The sequence below is a fragment of the Anoplophora glabripennis genome, unplaced genomic scaffold (genome assembly GCF_000390285.2).
Source record: "Anoplophora glabripennis isolate ALB-LARVAE unplaced genomic scaffold, Agla_2.0 scaffold7, whole genome shotgun sequence".
Lineage (NCBI taxonomy): Eukaryota > Metazoa > Arthropoda > Insecta > Coleoptera > Cerambycidae > Anoplophora > Anoplophora glabripennis.
In genome coordinates, this window is record NW_019419456.1 from 1,109,218 (window position 1) to 1,135,347 (window position 26,130).

The 26,130-nt window shown below is 35.4% G+C and overlaps 1 protein-coding gene across 1 annotated transcript in view; it reads left to right on the forward strand.

Annotated features, from left to right (window-relative positions):
• The window catches only part of LOC108910657 (polycomb group protein Psc-like), a 117,596-nt gene that overhangs the window by 30,446 nt on the left and 61,020 nt on the right, over nt 1-26,130 (forward strand). Inside the window, exon 2 of the mRNA XM_018715348.1 lies at nt 25,636-25,773. Within this exon, the coding sequence (XP_018570864.1) occupies nt 25,650-25,773 (124 nt within the window). The 5' untranslated portion in view covers nt 25,636-25,649. The remainder of the gene's footprint in view (nt 1-25,635; nt 25,774-26,130) is intronic.

Genomic DNA, 26,130 nt, shown 5'->3' on the forward strand with positions numbered 1-26,130 from the left:
GTGTTTTTTTTAATATATATTTTGATATGCTGAATCCAAATCGGAAGTCTTTTAAGCCGCCCCCCTTCGATATTTTGCAAAAATCGCAAAACAATGTGAAATATCATCAAAGATAGTCGATAATCACAAAAAATCAACGCAAAAGATTTTTTTTTTTACCTTTATCAAGTATGTTTCTTATGTATTATGTTACGCTGAATTCGAGTCTGAATTCTATTAGCTGTTTCCCCCCACATATTTTGGAAAGAATTTGAATGTAAAGTCTGTTGAGCCTCATTGCCCAAATATCGTAAAATATCGCAAAAAATGGAAATCGTAAATACCAAAAAATCTTGAATAAATGTCATGGATATGAATTATTTCCAAATAAATTCGACTGACTCGAACCGGGCTTTCTTTGACTTACTCTTACTCTCTTACACTTTTCTTCTCTTATAGCGAACTCTTTTCTCTTCGAATGACCTATGCAGTGAGTTTCTCGTTCTCTTCTGTCTATTGTGATTCGGTTCTCTCTTTAGTGTCCAACAGAAATCTGCCATCATCTTCCTTGGTATCGATTCTCCATTTCTTCCATCTCTTGATGCAATCTTTCGCCTTGTCCTTCACTGTAGTCTCCAAGGTTTTGAGGAAATCAGTCAAAGTGAGAGTGTAGGAAGTGAAATTTAAGATTCATCAAGCAACCTATAGTTCTTTTCATACTTAAAGTAGACATAAAAAATGTCAAAGCCTGTCGGTAAGTGCGATAGGGGAAGAGTAGGGCAACACAATTTTTAAATGTCCATAGAAAATAAATGTTTTAACAGCTAATTACATATCTTGTCAGGTTAACAATTTAACATTCGTTCATGCACATACGCGAAAACTAGTTACATTTAAATTTCTTATGTTACTTGCTTTACCATGCCATGTCAAGAATTTTAGATATTCTTGGGATCTTGAGCCACAGTAAACAAAATTAAACAACATAACCTAAACTTACAAAATATTTTTGTTATTACATACGCAGGACATTCTGCAACGATGAATGTGATAAATAACAGTGATTATCAGTGGCGGTTTTACCATGAGAGCTGCGGAGCTGCAGAACACATAAAATTTTATGTATTTAATCATATTAAATATCAACAAAATATTTAAAGAATTCAAATGTACTCGCGCTAAAATAAATCTGGGAGCTTATATTATAATAATAATTACGACTAGGGTTGCCAGATCTATTTCATGACAGACCCGGAGAAATTGATGTCCAAAAAAAAAAAAGGTCTTTAGGAAATTTTGAAGTCAAATCGTTTACGAGTAAATCGATCTCAAAAAAAAGGTCTACAGCAGCTCAATGGACAAATTGATGTCTAAAAAAAAAAAAATCAGATCTCTCAGGAAAATAAATTTCGGGGGTAGGACGTCTTAACCCGGAGAAATGACATATTAACCCGGAGCCCGGAGATGTACCATCAAAACCCGAAGACTCCGGGTCAAACCCGGAGACCTGGCAAACCTAATTACGACGCGAGCTACGCCCTTTAATATATGCAACCTCATATACAAAATGTGTGCACAGCGAACGATTAGATGAGCCCTTTGTTTTTATTGGCTAATCAGGCACATGACCCATTACACGCGTATATGGAGTTATGTGTCTGTAACAACGACAGCCACAGTTGCAGTAAATGCAGTAATATTTCGTTCGTGGTATGTGGTGGTTTATTTCTGCGAGCGGCACGTGTGAATGTTTTTATTTAGGCGTCTACGGATATTATAATTATTAAAATGAATAGCGTTTCGTTTTTACAAAAAACTTTAGTTGTTTCTCTGCCTTATGAGGATAAACTAAAAATAAAAGAATTAGGTGGGCCAACACCACAAATAAATATTGAAGTTAGTGGAACAAGCCGAAGTAAAAGTTATAAAAGACAATTTAACAATAATGTATACACAAAAGCAGAGTGGGTGTGCGGGTGTGATATCAAAAATACACTGTTTTGGTTTATGTGCTTACTTTTCGATGGGGATAAAGCATGGACAATATACAGTGAAAGATTTAAGTCATTTAAGTCATTAGGTAAAATAAACATAAGAAGTCAGTTAGATTCTGGCTATTGTGATAATATACGGAAACACAATGAACAGGTAACGAAAAATCGTTATGTATTATCTAAAGATAGATTGCAAAAAATTTTGCGGAGCTTTCGAATTAGCACTTCGCGGACACGACGAGACAGAAAATTCGGACAACCCTGATGTGTTTCGTGGACTCATAAATTTTAGTGCAAATCTTGACGACATATTAAAAGAACATCCTAGCCACATGGGTATGACCGGGATTTTCTGTGATTGTACCGGGCATTAGCTGTAGGGTCCCGAATTTCGGATTTGCACTTATAATCTCCCGGAATATAATATAATGTACATATATATAAAAAAAGATAAAGAAAAAATCATAACACGGAGAGGAAAACTTCACAAACGATTTTTTTTATAAAAAATATTCAATAATTTAATAAAATATATGTATGTAGTTTATTCCAATTTATTTATATCGTCAGTAGGTAATTCATGAATAGATATTTCAAAAAGGTATCAATTTCAAAAATCGTTCATGTGAAAATCTGCATTTTTGTATAAATCGATTGCTCCGAGGGGCGATCCGCTAAGGAAAAAACGTACGATTACAAAATTTCTGAAATCTCTTGTAATGTATCTGCAGATTTCAATATCGATTAAAAAAAATTACAAATTTCATATAAATAATCAATATTACAATATCTTTCAACCGATTACAAAACATTTCAGGAGATTTCAATGATTATTTAAGATTTCAATAGGATTATTCGAAATTAAAAGAAGATTTCAAAATTTCTTAATAATATTTCAAGGAATACGGGAAGATTACAATAAGTTTTGAATGTCCATTTGAACAAAAATAATTGAATTAACTTCAACTGTCATTCATTTCATTCATTAACAGTAGTGCTTTGATTAAGAATTTCCAGTATCATTTTTACGCAAAAATTGTAACATTCTGATTAAGTTTTTGTTCGAATGAACGTTAAAAACTTTTTGTCATGACAAAAATGATAACGCCATTTTGAAAGTAGGTAAGTATATATTTTTATTGAAAGATAAAAATATAATAATCCAATAAACTAATAAAAATAAAAAAATAGAAGTAACATAAAATAAACATTTTCCCAAAAAATAAATAATAAGAAATATTTTAAGCTTTTATTAACACTTGTATTTAATACTTTACCTGTATACAGTGTATTTAAAAAAGACGCGGCAATATTTAAGGGGGCGATTGCCCAGATCATTTTATAAAAAAAAGTTCCTATAAACATACGTCCGCAAACGCTTCGTTACCGATCTACAGAATGTTGAAATTTCATTAAAAAAACAGTAAAAATTAAATTTCTCCAAAACCTCTTGATATTATAATGAAATTTTAGGCCTGTCAATAGCTATGGCAGACGCGTACTTTGCAATACAAAACGATTTTTTAGTCTTACCAGTGACTAGCTATTTTTAATGAAAAAAATAGGACCCCGCTGGTTTTTCTAAAAATATAATTTTTTAATTCCTTGTTCAATTATGAAGAAGAAAGCTTTCCTCAGATTATACGCACCGTACGTCACACCGTTATTGAGTAAAAAAATAAAAAACATTTTATTGCGCACCTAAACCCAATGTTGTTTTAATTGAGAAATTTAAATTATTGAACAAAGAAATTCAAATTATCAAATTTGATTGATTTTTGAAATGTGGTACATACTGTTGTTTGTAGTAGGTAATAATAAGGGGCTGCGTTTTAGAGAAATTTAATTTTTACTGTTTTTTAATGAAATTTCACATTCTGTAGATCGGTAACGAAGCGTTTGCGGACCTATGTTTATAGGACTTTTTTTATAAACTGACCTGAGCAATCACTCCCTTAAATATTGCCGCGTCTTTTTTAAACACACTGTATACAAGTAAAGTATTAAATGCAAGTATTAATAAAAGCTTAATATATTTTTTATTTATTAGTTTTTGGGAAAATACTTACCTACTTTCAAAATAGCATTATCATTTTTGTCATGACAAAATGTTTTTAACGTTCATTCGAACAAAAAACTTAATCAGAATGTTACAATTTTTGCCCAAAAAATGCCTGATACTGGAAATTCTTAATCAAAGTACTACTGTTAATGAATGAAATGAATGACATTTGAAGTTAATTCAATTATTTTTGTTCAAATGGACATTCAAAACTTATTGTAATCTTCCCGTATTCCTTGAAACCTTATTAAGAAATTTTGAAATATTCTTTTAATTTCTAATAATCCTATTGAAATCTTAAGTAATCATTGAAATCTACTAAAATAACTCTGAAATCTCCTGAAATGTGTTGTAATCTTGATTATTTATATGAAATTTGTAATATTTTTTGAATTGATATTGAAATCTGCAGATACATTACAAGAGATTTCAGAAATTTTGTAATCTTCGTCTGTTTTTTCCTTGGCGGATTGCCCTTCGGAACACACCAATCGCACCATATAGGTTTCTGTCGAGGTTTCTGTGGCATTCTTTGGAAAATTCATTAGCTGATTACATAGATTACAGCGAGGATTACAGATAAGATTACGTAAATTACAGATAGATTACATAGATTACAGATAAGATTACGTAGATTACATAAAGATTCCAGGGCAAACGTACGAAGATTACATCAGCGGATCGCCCCTCGGATTGCTCCTTGAAATTCAGAAGTGCCAGGAAAACGCGTGACCTTGTTTAAAATTTTGGCGCCATTTAGAGACTCCGGGCACTTAATATTGCGGAATTCAATTCAACAAATGTAACAACCCTAAGCAGAACACATTCAATCAATGTTCCGCCACTGGTGATTATCATTATGTTATTTATTGTCAATAGCGTAGAAGATTGTTAATCGCTTGGTGTTTTATAGGGAAAACAAAGAGTCAGAAAAGATCTTGTGCCGTGAGAGTGTTAATTTGAAAAAAGGAAAGTTCAGAGGTCTATTTTTTGAAAGTACTTTTCAAGTTTTCACTTTTCATTTTACAAAATGTATAAGAGCGAAGAATAATTCTCTCATAAAAAAATGTATTTTACATAAATGTTATGCATTCAAAATTCACTTTGATTCGAGGCTTTCCGTATACGCTTCTCTTTAGATGAGGTTCCGTCTCTTGAACTTGGGAATTGTAGACTCGAAGGAGGTCTAACGAAAGAGGTCTATTATGTTATTTTTTCGATCTTGACATTGTGAAAGTAAAAACACATAGCACAGGTCTTTCGTATAATTGCATATTTTATTATGGTCGCAGGAAAAGGGGATTAAAAAAATGGCGGCAAAAGTCGAGAGTTGCTTGATTATCATATATTTTACACAAATAACTATTATATAGAGGGCGTAAATAAATAAGTTCGAAAAAATTCAGGAGGTGATTCCTTGTGGAAAAATAAGGTATTTATATAGAGACATTTTCTGCTATCGAGAAGACATTCAGTAAACAATTTGTTGATTTTCCCCTACGGTTGTAAGGGGTAGAAAAAGCCATCCCTAAGACTTGTTTCATACGTAAGTTTTTTCTTATTAGTATCTTACCATTTAAAAATTCATTTCAAATACCCTGATTCATTCTAAACAAAAAAGGTCTCTTCTAATTTTTTCGTAAAATGAACGATATCTGAGCAAAAAATGTATTTAAAATCAATTACATGGCATGATTGGCATGGGGTAGAAATTTTATCGAACTGTATTTTATCGAACTGTAATTTATCTGACGTTTTGTGATGGCACTTAATTGTTGCTAGTAAGGTTCAGTTATTGTTATTTGCTGATACATTTAGTATAATTTCTATTAGTTTTTAATAATTTATAAAAGTTTGTTTTTTCACACACCTATTTAATAAAATTATTGAATTAATTATAAGAATTAAGTTGCCATTACAAAATGTCAACGTGACAGTCGCCGCGTACTAGATAAATTAATTACAGTTCGATAAAATTTCTAAAAAAAATTTAAAACTAAGTACATATTTGGCACCCTTTTTAAGCTGTTGCATCTTCACAGGGATATTCACATGACATTTTGTTATATGAAAGACCCACCTCATTTTTCTACAGGGAATCCCCCCCCCCAATTTTTTGCATTATTTACGCCATGTATATTATTTCAATTAATATACATAATCCAAAAACAATAACATACACATTCGTTTAAACATGTAGTAAGTATGGCCTTTTGAATGAAACAACTAAACTGACTTTTTCGTTTGCTGTTTAGTTTTCATGGTATATCGATTAGTAGGTCACTCTCTGCCATTTGCAACACATTGAAATGCAATCACTGAATAGCAGTGACCATTTGAGATGTGACACACTTTGTATGCTCTATATCACCCATACTAGGATCATTTTGATTCAAAATAAAGTTTGCATTTCCAAAATAATAAAAATAATTTTTTAAATAATTTACGTTTGTTATTGCGCCGGTGAGAGAAAACAAGAACGAAATAAATACTCCAACTTCGACTTCAACAAATCACTCACATCAAACGGCATGTGAGAAATACGCCCTGTCCGATCTAAGTGTGCCGTGGAAAGCTCGCCGTCCGCCCTCCCCGCTGCCGTCCCCGATGCGATTTTCACGCTCCTTCTGCCCGTTCCTCAACACAACATCGATATCACTATATAGACGGGGCCTCGTCTGAATCTTTCAGAAGGACCCCAGAAGGGCGATCAAGCCTCCCGTCGTATTCTTTCCGGATGAAAAATGCTCCAAGATCTCCGCTTATGTTTTATTTATGTACAAATTTCGGCGTATAACTTCTGTAATGTGGGTATGCGTAGGCAGCCAGCACTACATCAGAATAGAAATTAGTTGAGGTGGTCGGTTGCCCGCTCACGAACAGAAAAAAGAAAACGCTAAATAACTTTTTAGTTCCTCTAAAAGCGCATTTAGACAAGACGAAAACCTCGCATTCGTGGGAGAAATTTTCCGACTCGATTTTTTTGCATATACAGATTCGTGAGATGTTCCTTAACATGAATCAAGATGATGCCGGGCGGGAAATCTGGTGCCCATTTGTTTAAACAATCTTTTTTTAAACAAATTGTAAAAATTGGTTTTTTCACTTCGAAAATTTTTTTTTTAGGTTTTTTGGCACATTATAAACAATTTAAGTTGCTAAAAATGCGAAAATGACGATGCCGGTTTCCGGGTTAAAAATTGTTATTTTTGATGTTGCCAGGTACCTAAATTAAAGTTTAAACATCCCCCTACAAGGTGCTGAAGAGTTTTTGGGATTCTCATTATTTTAAAGCATTGTTTTTTATTGTGAATAATGCTCTATGAGCCACGCGCGCATCTAATACGTAAATTTATTACCAAAGATCCATTACCCAAAGACTTAGTTAAACAATGTAAACGTACAAAACACTGTAAGACTAAAGCTTGTTCTTGTAGGAAAAACTATGTCACTTGTGTACCTTTATGTGGTTGTAACATAGAACAGTGTGAGAATTCTTATGATTGAATAATAAATTTTTAATAAAAATCAAATGTATTTTCCGCCTTGTCTAATTAAAAACCCCGCACTTGTAGTGTTGATGAAATCCATAAAATCTGACGTGTGATGCTTTAGATTGCTTTAAATACATCGACATCTTCAAAAACCCATGGACGTAAAGCAGGGATGCACAGACTTATAGGGAACAGGGGCCACTCGGGAAAAATATAAGCCAAGGACGGGCCACTACAAACAATATTTATTAACACAACTTTTTTTATTTTTAAATAGTATGAAATACAATGATAAAAATAAAATAACCTTCAAAAATGTTTGTTGTAATAATTATGTAATCATTACAATGTAATATTTCATGTTTTATTATTTTGATGCATGACATTGCATTGAACTAACAAGTTTTTTTATATTTGGCTCCACATTACTTGTAGCCACACATATAATTGCTTCCAAATTTTCATTTTCCAGACGGTTTCGGTTTTTCGTTTTGTTAAGTTTCATCACTGAAAACGTTTGTTCACAAATATACGTCGATCCAAATAAGCTTGCGCATTTGAATGCATTTATTCGCAACTCTTTATAAGCGTTTTTATCAACGCAACGGTAGAAGTTGAGTAAATTACCTTCATTAAATTTGTTTCTTAAATTATCATCATTTTGCATGTCTATTAATTCCAGCTGCATTAATTCCGGCGCATTTTCGGGTGAAATGTTGAAAGGATTGCTGAAAATGTGCAATAGCGGTTTAACTTTTTTGAAGTCTACAAAACGATTTTCAAAAGCTTGTATCAAAATATCAATTTTTTCAACATGAGCGAAATTGACGTCAGTTTTATTGAACTTCTCCATAATTTTTTTGTAGTTCGGAAAATGGCCGTAATTGGCTGAATTGATTTGTGTCCTGAAAAGACTCAATTTGCATTGAAAGGACGAAACATGAGAGTATAGCTGCGAAATCAATTGATCTTTGCCTTGGAGTCGCGTATTTAAGACATTCAAGTGATTTGTGATATCTACAAGAAACGCTAAGTCACACAGCCAATCAGGGTTGTGGAGTTCGGGGACGTCGTTTTTCTTTTCCGCCAGAAATAGTTGGATTTCTTCAATCAAGTTAAGAAATCGCTGTAGTGTCAACCCACGACTTAGCCACCTTACTTCAGTGTAAAACAGATCACCATATTCGCTTTCAATATCCTCGAGAAATTGTTTGAATTGTCGGTGATTGAGACCTCGTGATTTTATAAAGTTTACGGTAGGTACTACAACTTTCATAACATTTTCAAATCCCAATAATTTTGAACAGAGGGCCTCTTGATGTATAATACAATGAAACTGCATTAATTCCTTGGTATTTATGTTTTTAGTTTGTAAATATGTTTTTAACAGAGTTACTATCCCAGATGTACTTCCAACCATTGAAGGTGCTCCGTCAGTTGTAATTCCAGATATTTTCGTTAAATCCAAATCCATTATAGAACATTTTTCTAGAAGAGCTTTGAGCATGTCGCTTCCCCTGGTTTGACTTGTCAAAGAACTCATACCAATCAGTTTTTCACTCACTTCAAAATTTTGCGTTACACCTCGTAAAAATATTAATAGTTGAGCAGTTGAACTTATATCTGTAGATTCGTCGAGCGCTTTAGAAAAATACTTAAAACTTCTCGATTTCGTAGCTAATTGCTCTTCTATATTATCTGCTAATGCGATAATTCTTCTTTGAACAGTCATCCGATTTAACTGAATTTTTTCAAACTTCTTTACATTTTTCGGTCAAATTTTTTTTGCGGCGATATCCAAACTCACCATCTTTAAAAGGCCGACAAGTTTTCAGTGGCTGTTTCAGCATCTTGAATTGGTTTTGTAAACATAGATTGCTGGCCTATTAGTTCCCGTAGTAAAGTGGAAATTCTTTGCGTTCGATTTTCGCCAGTTAATTTGGTAAAAGTTGGATGCTGGGTTTCATAGTGCCTTTTCACATTATATTCCTTCGGAATAGAAACACTACTCTTGCATATTAAACAGACAATTTTGTTATGCGATGAAATAAAAAAGTATTTTTCGGTCCAAATATCATGAAACTGTCGATTTTCATCTTCAACCTTACGACTACGTTTCTTACTGGGGCCTGGATTATCCATATCAAAATTAATATTATATGTTACAGTCGGTAAAAGCCAAGTTCGGACGACGAAATATTTACTCGTCGCAGATTACAGTTCTCAAACAGTATAACGTTCGCTTATCCGTATTCAAAACTTAACTGCCCCGGTAGCCGGCGATGCGTCGTATTTATACGAGTTACCAAACATCGAGAACCATCCACTTTGTTCGGGGATCGACGTGTTTCGCGAATCTGTAATCTAGTTGATGCGACAGATTTCTAGTCTCGTAATAATATGCTTGGACCGGAGCGCGGCGAGTAGAATACTTTTAAAATTCGTTGGCGGGCCGCATAAATATCGACAGCGGGCCGCATGCGGCCCGCGGGCCGCGGTATGTGCATCCCTGACGTAAAGGATGTTTTCAAGAAAAGGGCATGATGTGTCGCGCGCCACTGATGTATGGAAAGATTTGTACATTTTCAAAGAAACGGGTGTTTGTTTCGACAGTATACGTGCAACTCGAGTTAAATTAGTTGTTTCTTGACTGTCACCCGTGCGCATTTAAAAGTGTCTTGTGTTTTGGTATTAGCCTGTTATTGGTAAAATTGTAGCAGTCCGGTGTTATTGTATAATTAAGTAGTCACCAATCGGTGCATATACTTGATATACAGGGTGTTTCGCATAAGAACCGACACAGAGCAGGGGCATGTAGGGGAACCTAAAATATGGCGATTTAAGGCAACTTGCCTTTATACTAAGCTGCACCCCTGAGAAGTTATAGCCCTTGAAAGTGGAATTTCAAATTTCGAAAAAAATTAATAGGTATCTCACAATCAGTTATACTTACTTGAAATTGGAAACCAAAGGTACACGGTGTCAGTATACCAAGAGCATTAGTTGACAGTAAGTAGAGTTCAATTGAAGCATTTTGGAGGGTTGATAAGGAATGATGCAGCATTAAAATGTGACAGAATTTTTTAACTCGTTGGCTGATGAAAAATTATTACTTATTTTATTATTAACATAAAATATATGGGGAACTTAATTCTAAAACCTTTCTGTTTTTAACAAAAACACGAATAACTAATACTTAATACGTATTGTTGCCGTGATTGTTGCTGTTATTTAAAATCATCGATAATTCAAAAGTTGGCTATGAATTTAAACTTCAAACAATCAGCAGTTCCTTGAGGAACGTTTTTGAAACATGAACGGAACACCCTGTATAAACATGTGCCCAGAAACTTTGACTTCTGTATATTGTATATTTTTATCTAAGATTTTTTTTAAAGATGAGTAAAAATCACAAATTATCGCCAAATCCCGAAAGACGAACATCACGAGTACTTTCTGCTCGTCATTATATATACAGGACGGGCCATTGTAATCGCCCCACGCTAATATCTCTGACAATTTAGGTTCTAGCAAGAACGACCTCTATAAAAGTTGTAGAGATTGATGGGGTAAAACTGTTACTACTGATCTTAAATTTGACTTTGAAGTCACCGGTCAGTTAGTCAGTCAAGGTCAACTTGAAATTTTCAAATAGGAACTATTTTTGATCCCGGAATTGAAAAGGGCAGAAAATTTACTTTCAAATGGTGTCTTTTGTCGTGGGTCAAAATGACCTCATAAAGGTCCTTTTGAGGTCAACGTGGTTGTTTCTATCGAAGAATGACCTCTTTCGAGGGTATAATAGGGGCAAATTGGTATTGACCTTAAATTCAACGTAAAGGTCATTTGAAAATCAAATTGAATTTGTATGAAAAGAAACCCCTCTCTTTAATATCGAATTAAAATTGTACGTTGTAGGTGGTATGCCGTTATTTTTTATTTGATATTAAGACATTTCAAGGTCGTATGTTTAAAATCACTCAGAAACCATCAATTTAAAATTTTAAAAATTAAATTAATTTCAACAGGAGCAAAGGTAACGTTGACCTCAGAATGGCCTTATGAGGTCATTTTGACCCATTACAAAAGACACCGTCTGAACGCAAAATTTTAAGCTATTATCACTTCCGGGGTCAGAAATATTGACCTTGACCGGTGACCTGAAGGGCAAATTTAAGGTCAGTAACAGTTTTTCCCCTTAAAACTATAGCTTTTATATATAGGAGTCATTTTTCGCTAGATCCTAAACTGACGGAGATATTAGCAAGTAAGTATAATAAATTTAAAAAATTTAACTGCTTTTTTTTTTAACAGAAATGTATGTATCTTCATATTCACTTGGTTTTACAAAAAAAAATTATGTATAAGTATTTTTAAATAAAACCTATGATATAGTCCAATTAACTAAGCCTTTAAATCGAAATTTTGTCAACTTGGCTGAATTTTTGATATGAGTTAGTTTAAGGTATATTATAACAATAAGTGAGAGTAATTTTTTGTTCAACCCCCGGCCAAGGGTGGAAAAAGATAAAACAAAGGGCTTTTTCAAGATAACTCAAAAAGGGTAAGAGCTAGAAAAAAAAGTTTTTCATGAAAGTTGTAAAGCAGACAATTCTACATAAAAATGGTCTCTTAGCTTTTTCTTGTACTATTAAAATTAACAGAGTTAGGGAGGCTAGAAGTTAAGGGAAGATTTCAGAAATTTAATTTTGTTAAATCATTAAAATTAACGATTAAAAATTTGATTTTTTGTTATAACTTTCTTATTAAAAATTAAAAAATATATCTATTTCTCTGAAAAGAAAAGTTACATATTTTAGAGCAGATTGAAAAAAAAAATTACAAAATTCAATCATTTTTCTGTTTGTTATGATTTTTTTTAAATTTCTGAAATCTTCCCTTAACTTCTAGCCTCCCTAACTCTGTTAATTGTAATAGTACAAGAAAAAGTTAAGAGGCCATTTTTATGTAGAATTGTCTGCTTTACAACTTTCATGAAAAACTTTTTTTTCTAGCTCTTACCCTTTTTGAGTTATCTTGAAAAAGCCCTTTGTTTTATCTTTTTCCACCCTTGGCCGGGGGTTGAACAAAAAATTACTCTCACTTATTGTTATAATATACCTTAAACTAACTCATATAAAAAATTCAGCCAAGTTGGCAAAATTTCGATTTAAAGGCTTAGTTAATTGGACTAATAGTAAGACAGAAAAGGTATAAGTACCTAATTATAAACTTGAAAATAATATCAAAAACTTAAAAAAAAAAATATTTTTTTTACAAACAGACTGTAATTGCTGCTATTTTTTATGTTGCGGGAGACATCCTGTCATACATGTCAGTTGCAACCAGTACTGGCAAAAACCTCGGGCAAAACCGAGTGACGGACTGTAAGAAAAATCCCTATAGTATTTGAAGAACTAAGGCGTTGACGGTATGTACCAGGTTCTGTAGCTGACGTAGCAACTCGGCATTGAAATATTTGAAAAACTTGTTCCCATATCTATTTAACCATACCCATATACAGTTCTGGCCGAACTACACGTGGAGGTGTAGAAATGTATACGCCTAGTTGAAGAATACGAGGGCGGGCAAACGAAATCTAACACGACTGCATTGGGCTACTGGGCAATAAATCTCAGCTTTTGACAAGTGGTTGACAAATTACCCAGCAGTGCAGTGTAGCAATGCGGAATTTGGCGTGATTTAAGTAATTTTATTTTTTTTAGGCACCTTCTATTAATCATTTATATTACAATTGCGAAAGGGAGAAATAATATTGTTACAACATGGCATTTTGAAGACCTTTTGAAACAGAACAAAACGAAATTTACCATCAATATAATAAAATTGTTTAAAAATAATTAAAATATGTTGTTGGCCAAATGAACATATAATAGAAATTTTCTACACATTATATATTTTTTATCTTTAGCAGAAAACTTTTTTAGGGACGCCTATGAAAGTCATTAAATTTTATTGCCAGGCGTTTTTTTAATGTTCAACTGACTTCGGACTATACACCATAATTCCCTTGCGAATTGCTCATTGCAACGTACAATACATTCAATTCACTAATGGTGTTAAGCCTGTGTCCGTAGAAGTTTTATTTCTTGAAATCAAGTTATCCACCCTCCGTCGGACAATCGAAACACCCCGTATATACCTACAGATACAAATGACCTACTCCGGTCCCCACTTGGGACTAAAATACCGGACCGCCCGACGCGTCGCCGCTCTCCGAGCAATTGTGAGCGTTACATCATCGCCTCTGGAGTCTCGCGGTACCGAATTACTTTAATGAACGCTTCTCGGGGGAAGGACTGGTGAGTTATGACGGTTTAGTGGTGTGAAAAAGGGATTAGTCACGGCGATCGGGGCCCCATTGTCGTCGATGGTGTAAAAAGACACCGTCGCATGATTAAAAATTGAAGTAAAAAAAACATAATTAGGAAGCGACGTCTAGTAACAAATGTGTTACATACGAGCGAAGCACTGTTACCAGTGGCGCGGTGGTGGGTAACACCGTGGGATATTTTAGCAAAAAATTGTGAGTCGGCTTTCAAAAATGGTTGTTTTTTGTTCTAGGTTGCGAATTATAGATTTTATATTAAGGATGGACAATTATTATACTATATTTTTTTCGAAATGTGCTTAAAATTGGCGAAATAGAGAGTAACGATTTTGATTTAAAAAAAACAAATAAATTTGCGTTTTTGACTCATGCACAGCTGTCTTGTTAAAAAAACTATTCTCTGTAACGTTTGGATTGCCTTATTCCAACAAGGCCCTTGTTAGACGCAGATAAATCGTCCTCGGATCAAGGACTAACGCGGCGATCCTTCTGGACTCCTACGCCCGCTCGGAAACAAACGAGCAGCTACCGAGATTTTCCAGGAAGAACCACCCCGCCTCCCCTGACGGACACGTTCCGAGCATCTGGATCCTATCGGGTCCGGCGGAGACCCTTCCGTATCGGCCTGTCGCAGCGTGCGGCGGTTTCATTAGATTCCGGATGAGTCATTGCGGCTTTCGGGGCCGACTTGATTGAATCGCGCCCCGCGCCTGAAGCCGGCGTGATAAAAGAGTGAACGCATCGGCGTGGTGTCCCCCGCATGACGGATCGGCGATGTCGATGCTTGGCATTGAGACTTTAGGATAGATGTGTCTGCCAAAACAATTGTCCTTAGGATTACTGATAAATATCCTCAATAATACGTTGATTCGGTAATTACTCGTAACCATTTACCTTCAATACTCTGTGTAATCCATACCTTATAATTTTTTTTCGCAGTCGCATGGTGTAAACCGTACCTTATAGTGTTTCAGAACAGACATAAAATTCGACGTAATTTTTTGGGAACTGTCGAAAAGGGGGATGGTCAATTAGGTCTGTTTTCGGCCCCCATCATTATTTGGCAAAAAAAAAAGATAATTTTTTTTGTTATTACTTATTTATATCCAATCGATTCCACCCCAAACAGGGCCTCCCCCCTCCTTCCTAGTCAGGATCAAGGTCAATTAAAGGTCGGATTGAGAAAAAGTGCATTAAATCAAAGGATCTCGTGGTTTAGGATTTTTTAATTACTGAGTCCGATTCGAAGGTTAGTTTGTCTATTTTAAGATCATTTCAAGGTCAAATTGAAAAAAGCCGAGCAATCAAGTCTAACCACCTGTTATCCAGGATTTTGGGGTCGCCGGGTTAGAATTCGAGGATAGCTTGTCTGTATCAGGTCATTTAAAGGTCGTCTCAAGGTCAAATTGAAAAAATCGAGCAATTAAATCTAACCGCCTGTTATATAGATTTTTGGGATAGCTGAGTTCGAATCCGAGGTCACTTTATCTGCATCAGGTCATTTGAAGGTTATTCCAAGGTCATTTAAAGGTCAAACCAAGAAAGAACCGAGAAAGCCATTGCCGTTTTTGAAGTCTCAGAGTCTGAATCTAAAGTCCGTTTATATGTTCAAATCAGGTTTAAGGTCATTCCAAGGTTGATCTGAGAAAAAGGACTTTTTCTGGTAGGATTAGTGACTAGCGATTTTGGACCTTTCTGTACTTTACCGAATCTTGTTGGAAACTAAAGACTGAACTGACCATATTAACCTATATAAACTCCACAAAAACTCATATTTCCTCATACCAACCCATATTACCTCGAATACATCCACATTCCTCCATAAAACGTTGTATTCTCTCATGCTACCCAATCTACCCCATAACCATTTTATCATATACACGCACATTTCACTATACACGCGTATAAATCAATATACACTAATGATGTCTAATCATCATAACCCATACCCGCCACTCCATCTTACCCAATAAACATCTATATTCCTACGTAAAAACCCTTATTTCCTCATACTAGCCCATATTGCACCATATCAATCCATCTTACCCAAACCCATCTAACCCCATATTACTCTGTAAAAATCCATATTACCGTATTCCGCTGTAAAAACCTTAAGCTAATCTATTTCGGCCCGTACCGACTCTTACCTTTGATAATCCACATTGGCTTGAGTAATAATTTTTTGTCTTCTACTTTACAAACTCAAAATATGTAGTACATGATGATTGTAAAAAATAGCGACCTCAAAATCCTGTATAACGTGGTCGGACTTGATTGCTCGGCTTTTTCTCAAGTTGACCTTGAAATGACCTTGAAACCTTAAAATGGTCTGATACAGACAAATTAACCTCCGATTTGGGTTCAGCGACCCAAAAAATCTAAACTTCGAGAATGCATTTTTTCTCAATCTGACCTCTAATTGACCTTGATCCTGACTAGGAAGGAGGGGGGAGGTCCCGTTTGGGGTGGAATCGATTACTTAGTTATTGGATATAAATAATAAATAAATTTTTTTTTGACAAAAAATTAAGGGGGTTGAAATCCGGCCTAATTGACCCTCACCTTTTGTTAAAAGGGTCTACTCTTTTAAAAGAGTCTACTCTTTTAAAAGAGTATACTCTTTTAAAAGAGTATCGATTTCCATTAAAGCAATTAGAATCACTAAGGAATATCCTCAATGATACCAGTACTCCCTTTTTAATATGTTCGACTATTAACTGTAACCAGAGCTGTAACCATTTATCGTAGAAGCGTGGTGTAAACAACAACATATTTTAATTATTTATGTCTTCAAACAATTTTATTATATTGATGTAAATTTCTTTTTGTTCCGTTTCAAAAGGTCTCCAAAATGCCACCTTGTAATAATATTATTTCTCCCTTTCGCAATTGTAATATCAATGATTAATAGAAAGTGCCTAAATTGAAATTACCTAAATCATACCAAATTTCACATTGCTGCACAGCACTGCTGGACAATTTGTCAACCACTTGTCAACAGCTGAATTTTATTGCCCAGTGCAGCTGTGTTTGTATTTCGTTTGCCCGCGCTCGCATTCAACTGGGCGTATACATTTTTACTACCTTCACATTTAGTTTGACCACATCTGTATATGGATATTGGCTAAATAAATATGGGAAGAAGTTTTACAAATATTTCAATGCCGAGTTGCTGCGTCAGCGACCGAATCTGGTACATACTGTCATCCTTTTAGTTTTTCAACTGATATCGGAAAGACTGTACCAGTAATTTCCTTTCAATGTGTTACGCTCATTAAACTATTGATTGTAATCTTTTTGTCGTAGAAGTGCGGTGTAAACCATACCTTATAATCATTCTGTCGTAGTCACGTGGTGTAAACCATACTTACAGTGTCCAAGGACAAAAAAGCAGAGAAATCGATATATTTTTTTTGGAATGATCAACAATTGTTACGTTTGCTAGATTTTCACTTTATTTAGAGCAATATCGATTAGTTTTAATAGAAGTGCTACGAATATTGCACTAAATAAATTCCAAACCAATGTTCCCTGAAGATGACACGTGTCAACTGGCCGAAACCTGGGACTGCTTAGGCCTCTAATACGTCTCTCTAACAACCCTTTTAATTGCCAAACGGCCTCCCAAGCGGCGCCTAGGTCGCGTAATCTTAAATCCCTGGCAAAAGAGACCTTACCCTTTTTTTCCTTTCGTTTCCGTATAGGGCCGTCGCCACCTGCATCTGCATCCAGCCCGGGCGGTGGCAGCAACCCCCCTTCGGGGGTAAACACCGGGGTGGAGAATGATTTATATACCTGCGATTAGAGATTACTATCGACGACACAACATAACCACCGTTCTGGGGTAGTCTGTAGTATATTTATATTTATAGGGCGAGGGGTGAGGCAGAGCGAGGGAGCGCGCGCGTCTGCGTTGTTATAATATCGGGGCCCTGATGATTGGGTTGCACGAGTTTTTTTTTTAGATATCGCCGAAGGGAGGTCGATCTGGCTATAGATTATGAATTTATGATTAGGAAGTGGTATAGAATGTTGTCAATGTTGAATGTTGTTGCAGGGTGAGTTGGGACAATCGCACCAAATTCCAGTCCACGCGTCAGAATAATAAGAAAAAACTGAAATGTTGTTACGCGATTTTCATTTGTTTTCTCACCCTGTATAATACATATTGTCATTGTCATACGGGTTTATGCAGCTGTGGGAATCAGGATAACATTGCGGCACGCAATTGCAGTAATTTCCATATTCCTTCCTTTCGGTGTATCGAAAAAACGTTAATTTTTGTGTCTTTACATAGTTTATCACCTGTACCAATAGTTGCCACTATTTTTAACCAGTAATTGCTACCCTGAAGAGCAGGTGAGAAATGCTGGGTATTATAGAGGTCTGAATTATATTTTTACCAGATAGGTATAATACAGGGTGTCCCCTGTATTACGTGCACTTGAAGCTACCATAGCTTCCTGCGATCGAAATAAGTTGATTTCACTAAACTTACCTCTATCCTAAGTCCTTTTTTTTAACAGCCAGAGGGAATCAAAATTGGCAAAAAAACATGTTTTTTTTTCAAATAACTTACAGTTAGAAAGAGTTAGAGTTATAGAGAGTTATAAGAGAGTTATAGAGAGTTATAAGAGATATAAGAGATAAGTTAGTTATAAGATTTTATTGAAATTTGGTACACTAATATTTCCATATAGATGTCACTTTACGACATATTAAACGAAGTAATTGGATTAACACAACTGAAAAATACCCTCTCCTTTGAACAAATTTGCTTATAATTTTGTCGGGTGTCATGCTATAGCTTCTTTTGTTTCAAAGATACAGAACGAGAGGTAAACCGCGCCAGGGCCGTCTCTACGTCTAGTTGAAGTCGGCCGTGACCGTTTTACATCAGAATTCTTCCACTCAAAGGAATTCCACTGGTTTACTCTAAGAATTGCTCCAACTTCCCCTTGAATTCCCGCAACTTTCTCTGACTTCACGTGGAATTGCGTTGACTTCCTCTAAATTCTCCTTCAATTCCCCTGACTTCCTCTGAATACCCCTTGAGCTCCTTCGGTATGCTCTGAGTTCCAAAGGAGTTCCCCTGAATTCTCCATGAATTCCTGTCTCGAGTATACCATAATTCCCCCTCGATAAATAGTTGTAAACTTTTGTATTTGTAATACCTAGTTTTGAGTCAATTACTTTTTAAATAGATTGTTCTCACAAAAACTGTTCAATATGGCACATAAATTAATTCTACGCAAAGAATCAAAATGCACTCTTCTTTCATTCTGCAAATTGTGAACAGCATCTTCACTCCTGTTCAACAGTTGCCCTCACTAACAATACTCATAGAATTCACTGTTTTAAGGTCGCGCAAATAAAAAAAATCACAAGGATTTAAATCAGGTCAACGTGGTGGCCAGTGAATTGCAGCATCCTTCATCCTTGCCTACTCATCTGCCTGGATATTGATCATTTAAATGTTCTCTTACATTGCGATTGAAGTGCGATGATATTCCGTCATGCATAAAATACATGTTATTAACTGGTGGATCGTCAAACAATTTCTGCAGAATATTTTGCAGAAAATCTAAATAACGGTTGTCAACTAGACGATTTGATATCAACCGTATCTCTAACTCTGTATTGGCGAATAATCTGCGAGAATTGAAAATAAGCAGGATCAAGAGGTAGAAGTTCATCAACTGTCTTAACCAAATTGCTAAGAAAATATTTAGAACCTAACCTAACTAAACACGTTCTTTTACCACTCTGGCTTTGAATATGTGTTAAAATTGCCCCACATCTAGATTGTGTGATATATGCAAATTTTAACTAAATAACCTTAAATTATAAGTATAAAGCGAAAATTACTAAGTGCTGTGGCAATTACCGATGTATTCACACTTAACGCCAGACAAAGACGGACATACCTCTTCCAAGACTTCCTAAGATCCCGCGTATTACTATAGAGACAAATGAACATCGCTCGTTTGTAGTTCGGTTACGTACCCATGTCGCCGAGCGAGTTTCGTATTCACGACGCCCGCTTGATTTTTGCGACGTTTAAAGTCGGTAGTAGCATTCGCGATTTCTACACAATGTATAACACGGGATTCTTCGAATCAATTACAGAGCCGTCTTCGTTCACGGTAGATAATAGAGTAATTATTTTAGATTGTTTACTAAAACGCCGCTCGTAATTGGTATGCAACAATTATGCCTCGAGGTGCGACGCATGGTGACGTCCGAGAATGACAACTGAATGCAAAGTGTTTATAATTATTTGAGCGTTATTTGCATAGGAGCGATTGCCTCGATGGTAATTTAAAACTTCATTTTGTCTTTGAATCTGAAATTAGCAAAACATGACCAGGTTTCTGTGAGAACCTAAACGTTAGAGACCCTGTATTCTGTTTTATGTGGTGGCCTTAATTTTGAAATAATTATAGTGATTTTTTTTCATTGTCAATGCACTGTATAAGTCCTTCCGAAGACAGTTGAACAAGTATAAACACGCCTAGCAATAAAATTTAATGAGTTTCATTAATTAAATTTACTTGAATCACACCAAATCCCGCATTGCTGCACTGCACTGCTAGGCCATTTGTTAACTGAATTTATGGCCAGGTCGCCCAGTGCGGCTGTGTTTGTGCCGCGTTTGCCCGCGCGCTCATTCTTCAACTGGGCGACCAGACTTGTATATGGACGGCTAATAAATATGGGAACAAGTTTTTCAAATATTTCAATTCCGAGTTGCTGCGTCAGCGACCGAACCTGGTACATACTGCCAACATCTTGGTTCTTCAATTGAGATCGAAAAGACTACTGATTATAACGAGCGTTCAAATAAAAACGTGGTCGAAGTTGGCTCTGACACATTGGACGTAGGGAGTAGCTTATAGCGACCAACTTAACCTCATTTCTCAACGAGCTGTATAGCAGCTGTCAGTTTCAATAACGTTAATGACTATATAACTTTATTTTAAAGAATAATCGTGATAACAATAACAAACAATTAAAGGAGCTGCGGAAAGTGTCCCCCTCCTTGTTATAACAATAAATTAAAGCAGCTGCTGAAAGTGTCCCCCTCCTTGTTCCAAGCACTTTTCACACCTGTTCCTCAAAGAATTAAAGACATTTTCTAAGATGCTCGGGGTATTGTTAATTTCACGAATCTTGTCTATAAGTCGAGCCTGCAGATGGTTTAAATCAGGAATAGGCAGTTCAAAAATAGTGTTTTTAAGGTAAGGCCACAAAAAGAAATCACACGGCGTAATATCACATGACCTCGGTGGAAATTCATGTTCAGCATTGAGACTTATTAGTCGATTTTGGAAAACTTCCCTCAACATATTCATCGTCTCGCCTGCCGTATGTGCCCTTGCGCCATCTTGTTGAAAGTAAAAGTTTGTAATTTCGTTTTCTTCCAGCTGGTTAACAAAAGGAGCGATAATTTCTTCTCTATACCTTTGCGCAGTAAGAGTACCATTAAAAAAAATAGGTCCATAAATCCTCCTTCGATTGAGAGCACACCAAACTCCAATTTTTTGAGCGTGTAGAGGGCCCTCGACAAAAAAGTTATCTGGTTTTTCAGAAGACCACATTCTCATATTCTGTGAGTTTACGTAACCACTTAAATGAAACCAGGCTTCATCAGAAAAAAAGGTGATATTATGAAGTTCACCGTAGTTGTTTAAAAACCATTCACAAAATACAGCCCGTCGCGGAAAATCAACTTCATGAAGTTCTTGCTGACAAGTTAAACGATAGGAGAACAAACGCAAATCTTTTTTTAACACTGTGTGGCAGGTACCGACTGATACTCCCACCATTTGTGATAAAACACGTACAGAAGTTCTTGGCGCATTTTCCATTATTTGTTGGACATTTTCTTTTAATTCTTCAGTCCGCTTTTTAGGTCGGCCGCTTCCTTCTTTTCTTGTTACACTGCCCGTTTCACGAAAAACATTAACACAACGCTGAACTGCACTTTGAAAAATTTTGTACTCAACAACGCCGGGAAATTGATTTTGAAATTCTATGAAACATTCCTCAATAGAATACTTCCATATTTCATAATCTTGCGTCCATTTCTAAAGTAGGACTCTATGATAAACACTTTTTGTTCTTGAGAAAACACCATTTTAAACGCTTTTTAAAACGAAAATATTCAAATTGATAGCGGCGATATAACGCTTTGATAGATGACGTTTAAGTTCATTTGCTATACGCTACGCCCTACGTCCAAATTTTCAGAACCAACTTGACCACGTTTTTATTTGAACGCTCGTAATGAAACACGTCACTCACAGTGAGTCGAATTCAATGAAATCTCGGAAATTACTAAAAATAAGATATTTTTTTGAGTTTTTGAATTTTAAGCAAATTCAGCTGTTAAATTAGATTGGTGTCTTCATTTGTCTTCGAGTTACAGGGCAATATTGATTTTTGAAACGTTTTCGTTCACTTCTTTCTCCAAATGAGCTAAAATTAAAGAAATAACCGTCCTATATAAACTTTTAGACGAAGAATCTGTCGTCTTTCACCATTTTTATATTTTTTTCGTGAATTTACTCTAGTATGAGGATAACCAATATTTTCACCGAGATCCTCATGTACTGCCTGCGGTGCTGAGATTTCATCACCTGTTTGTTCGTTGGGAGAGGGTCAACTGGATTTTCTAACGCTTCCCTCATCCCGCCGACGTCAAGGAATGCTTGGGGATGTGCACGATTGTCTTCCATCGGTAGCGATGTATATTTCGGAAAATATGGGAATCGATCAAATTTTTTTTGTTGCCTTCTTCTACTCTGGTGCACCTCGGGATGGCACGGATTTCTGGAGGGTTTCAACTGAGCATCGTTGCACTACTGCTTTTGGCGACACTCTGATGTCTATATCACTGTCATTTACTGCTACTTTAAGAGCTTGATTTGATTATTTGTCTCCGTGGAGTTTTAGGAGTTGTATATTTCAGCTTTAGGATTTGTGTATCCCTAAGGGTGGACCTCGGGTGGACAAAGCCTAGGTGGTAGTGTACTATGAGGCAATGGGAGTTTTGAGTTCATGAAAATTTGTCGAATTAAATTTTTGTAAATTTGTATATTTATTGAAATTTTTGTTTTAATTCACAATAAATATGTTTATGTAGTATTGGTATATAAAACAATGTATACAATTTGGAATGTACAATATGTGCAGGCCAGGAGCCGATGCTGGTTATTGAACTGAAGAGCATCAGGGTCGACGTTCGATCTCGCCCCATGATGAGTCCGCAGAGGTCTGGACAATTGGCCTCTCTGAATTTTACCCATCTTTGGAATATCGCCAACTGCAACTGATGATCGACTTGTATTCTTGGCATAGTCTCTTACAGTTATTTTGTGATTCTTCAGTTCGCACTGAAGTGAATTTTATATTGCAGCTGCTCTGACTAAAACATCGGCCTCTGGCGGTGTCGTCTATTTTGGAATTGAATTATTTTCCTCTACGCGCCTTTTCATGCAATACCTCTTCACTTTGACTGGGATTGGCCCTGCGTAAGCGGTTAGAGACAACTTCGTGGTTCCGATTGGAAAGAAGGGCGAAAATTTGAAATCCGGTCGAAACTTGGGAGACCACAAATCAATTAATGATAGTTTTTTAGTAAATTTTGTTATTACGATGATGAATACGAAACAAATATACATATTTTTTAATGGGGAGAGTGCGATGATCCAGATCAGTGTCTGTCAAACGGTGTGCCGCATAAAAGTTAAAAACATGAGTAAAATTATTTGTTGGGGGAATAGGCTTTGATTGATCATAAGTTTAAGTCCATCTAGGCTAAGCGATAATAAAAATATGGACTCTAGAGAAACATTGACCCTAGCATTTGTAGATATTAAGGAGATTCTTATATACCTGTAAATGACTACATTTCCTGTTTTGTTTAAGATATTTTAAATTTTACTAAAAAGTTTCTTATGTTTGAATTATTTTGCAAATTGTTCAAGAAACATTTAGAAACCATTTTTTTTGTTAATTTTTTTACCCACTTCAATTTTATAAATTCCTTTTTAAATATATTTCCGTTATTGATAAAACAATATTATATTTATTATTATTGTTATTGTACTAAGAATTTATTCATCTTTATTCATACTGATACAATATTTAACTTCGTTGAGACTTTTATTCAATGTCTTGAAACAAATTCTTGCCCAGGGTGCCGTTGGGTAAAAAAGTTTGGCAGGCACTGGTGTAAATAAATTATGTTTGTTTTTCATTGATGTGACATGTCATAGTTATTTCAACAAATATGGGAGATGCGTAGGACTTTTTTTACTGGAACTAGTTGGCAATAATTTACTTTTATTAAATACTGGAAATGCTATAAATTATTATTTTATTTTGATGGAACATGTCTCTTTTCTGTTTCCTGATATACTTATTAGTTGCTGCAAATTTCTTTGGGGAAAAAACAGAACTTCTAATAAAAGTAAGGTGAGGAATTTTTGGCGGCCTATTAATTAGATTATTATACTAGTCAACTAGTTCAAATAAAAAAATATATCTTTTTAGACCATAACCAATTATCGTTCTTATTAAAAAAAAATTATAAGTGCTTTACAGCTCAGTAACCATGGGACCTACTAAAAAACTAGTATCACCAGTCGGCCAATTTTACTTTAATCCTAACCAATCTAGCAGCGAAGATATCAAATATCTGATTTGTCAGTTGAATTTGTCTTGAAAATCGAGCTTGAGTATGTCATTAGTATTTTTTTTATCTTGAACCAAAAGATAGACCCATTTTCTTGGTGGTAACGAAAGGCTTGACAATAAAATTCGCTTTATTTTTATTACTGTTCATTATTTACTATCACATCAGTTCCGTGTTAATGATTTTAATCTAAAACAAATAATAATTATATTTAGGCCCGGTACTTTGACTCTCTATTAAGGCTTAATTAACTAATCAAGCGATTAAACTGTGATTATATTTTATAAAATAAATCAGGATATGTACAATCTAATCAGTTAATCAAGCTTTAACCGAGACTCAAAGTACCAGGCCTTAAAGTTTTAAAATTATCATGATTTTTTAAATGTTTTATCTGAAAAAAATTAGCATACATGGGACTGATGTTTCAAAATGTAATAAACGGTAGGGTATTTTAAAAATGCTTTTTTGAATCTGTACTACTAATTCTTATTTAGAAATTTCATTTCAAACAGTGATGGAGTTAATTAAAGTTACAAAAGTAACATTCAGGCCGATACAATAAGTTTCTGTTTCTGTCTTGGTCAGAGTTGCGCGAGGTTGATAAGGAACTAATTCGATTAGAAGGAATAAGACGCAGGCGCGACGATTTGAGATAGGAGTGTTTCGCTTACTGCGTCTGGTGCGCATTTACGGACGGGACTGACTCAGATGCAAACTTATTTGTGTATTTTTATCCACTTTAGTCTTAGCTATTATTTGCCTATACTATTTGGCCACGCACCTGGCGCAAATTAAAAATCTTATCAAAATCTATCTTACAAAAATGACCAATAATTGTATTTGTTCCTTTTTTTTTGTACCTTGCAAAAGTTCTCCTCATCTTGTATTTTAGATGGTATATTTTGATAATACAGTTTTTGACACTTGGCAAGTCGTATTAAATTGTTTTTACAAAAACGAAAATAGTTTTTCTAAAAACTACCACTAGTATGTTAAAAATGTTTTTTTTTTTGTGAGATAACACGCTTTTCCTGACCTCCCTTTTCCAGGTTTCACCGTCGACATGGAGTTGCCCGCGAGGAGGCCGGAGAAGATAAAACTGAGGGAGATAAACCCTTATCTGACCTGTTATCTGTGTAAGGGATATCTAGTAGACGCCACCACTATATCGGAATGTTTGCATTCGTGTAAGTAAAGAGGGACTCGTTGTGGCTGGGAGGAAGGCCGTACGTGGCGATAGCGACAGCGTTTCCTGTTGTAGGTATAGTTCGTTTCGGTATATGAAGGCCTCGAAGCGATCGTTATGTGTCGCGCTTACGTCAATACCAAAATAAGGGTGGTTCGCGATGTTCTAAGCATATCCTGATACGAACTATATCGTACGGAGCATTCATAAATGATTGCAAGCCACGTGACCGTCGAGCTTAGGCAACCAAGCCAACCACAGTTGGTATCGTCAACTAAAAATCCCTAGATCTTAGCGGCAGCAATGTTAATGATTCGTTTACAACGAACAGTGACAAACTGTTACGTCTACGCTCGAG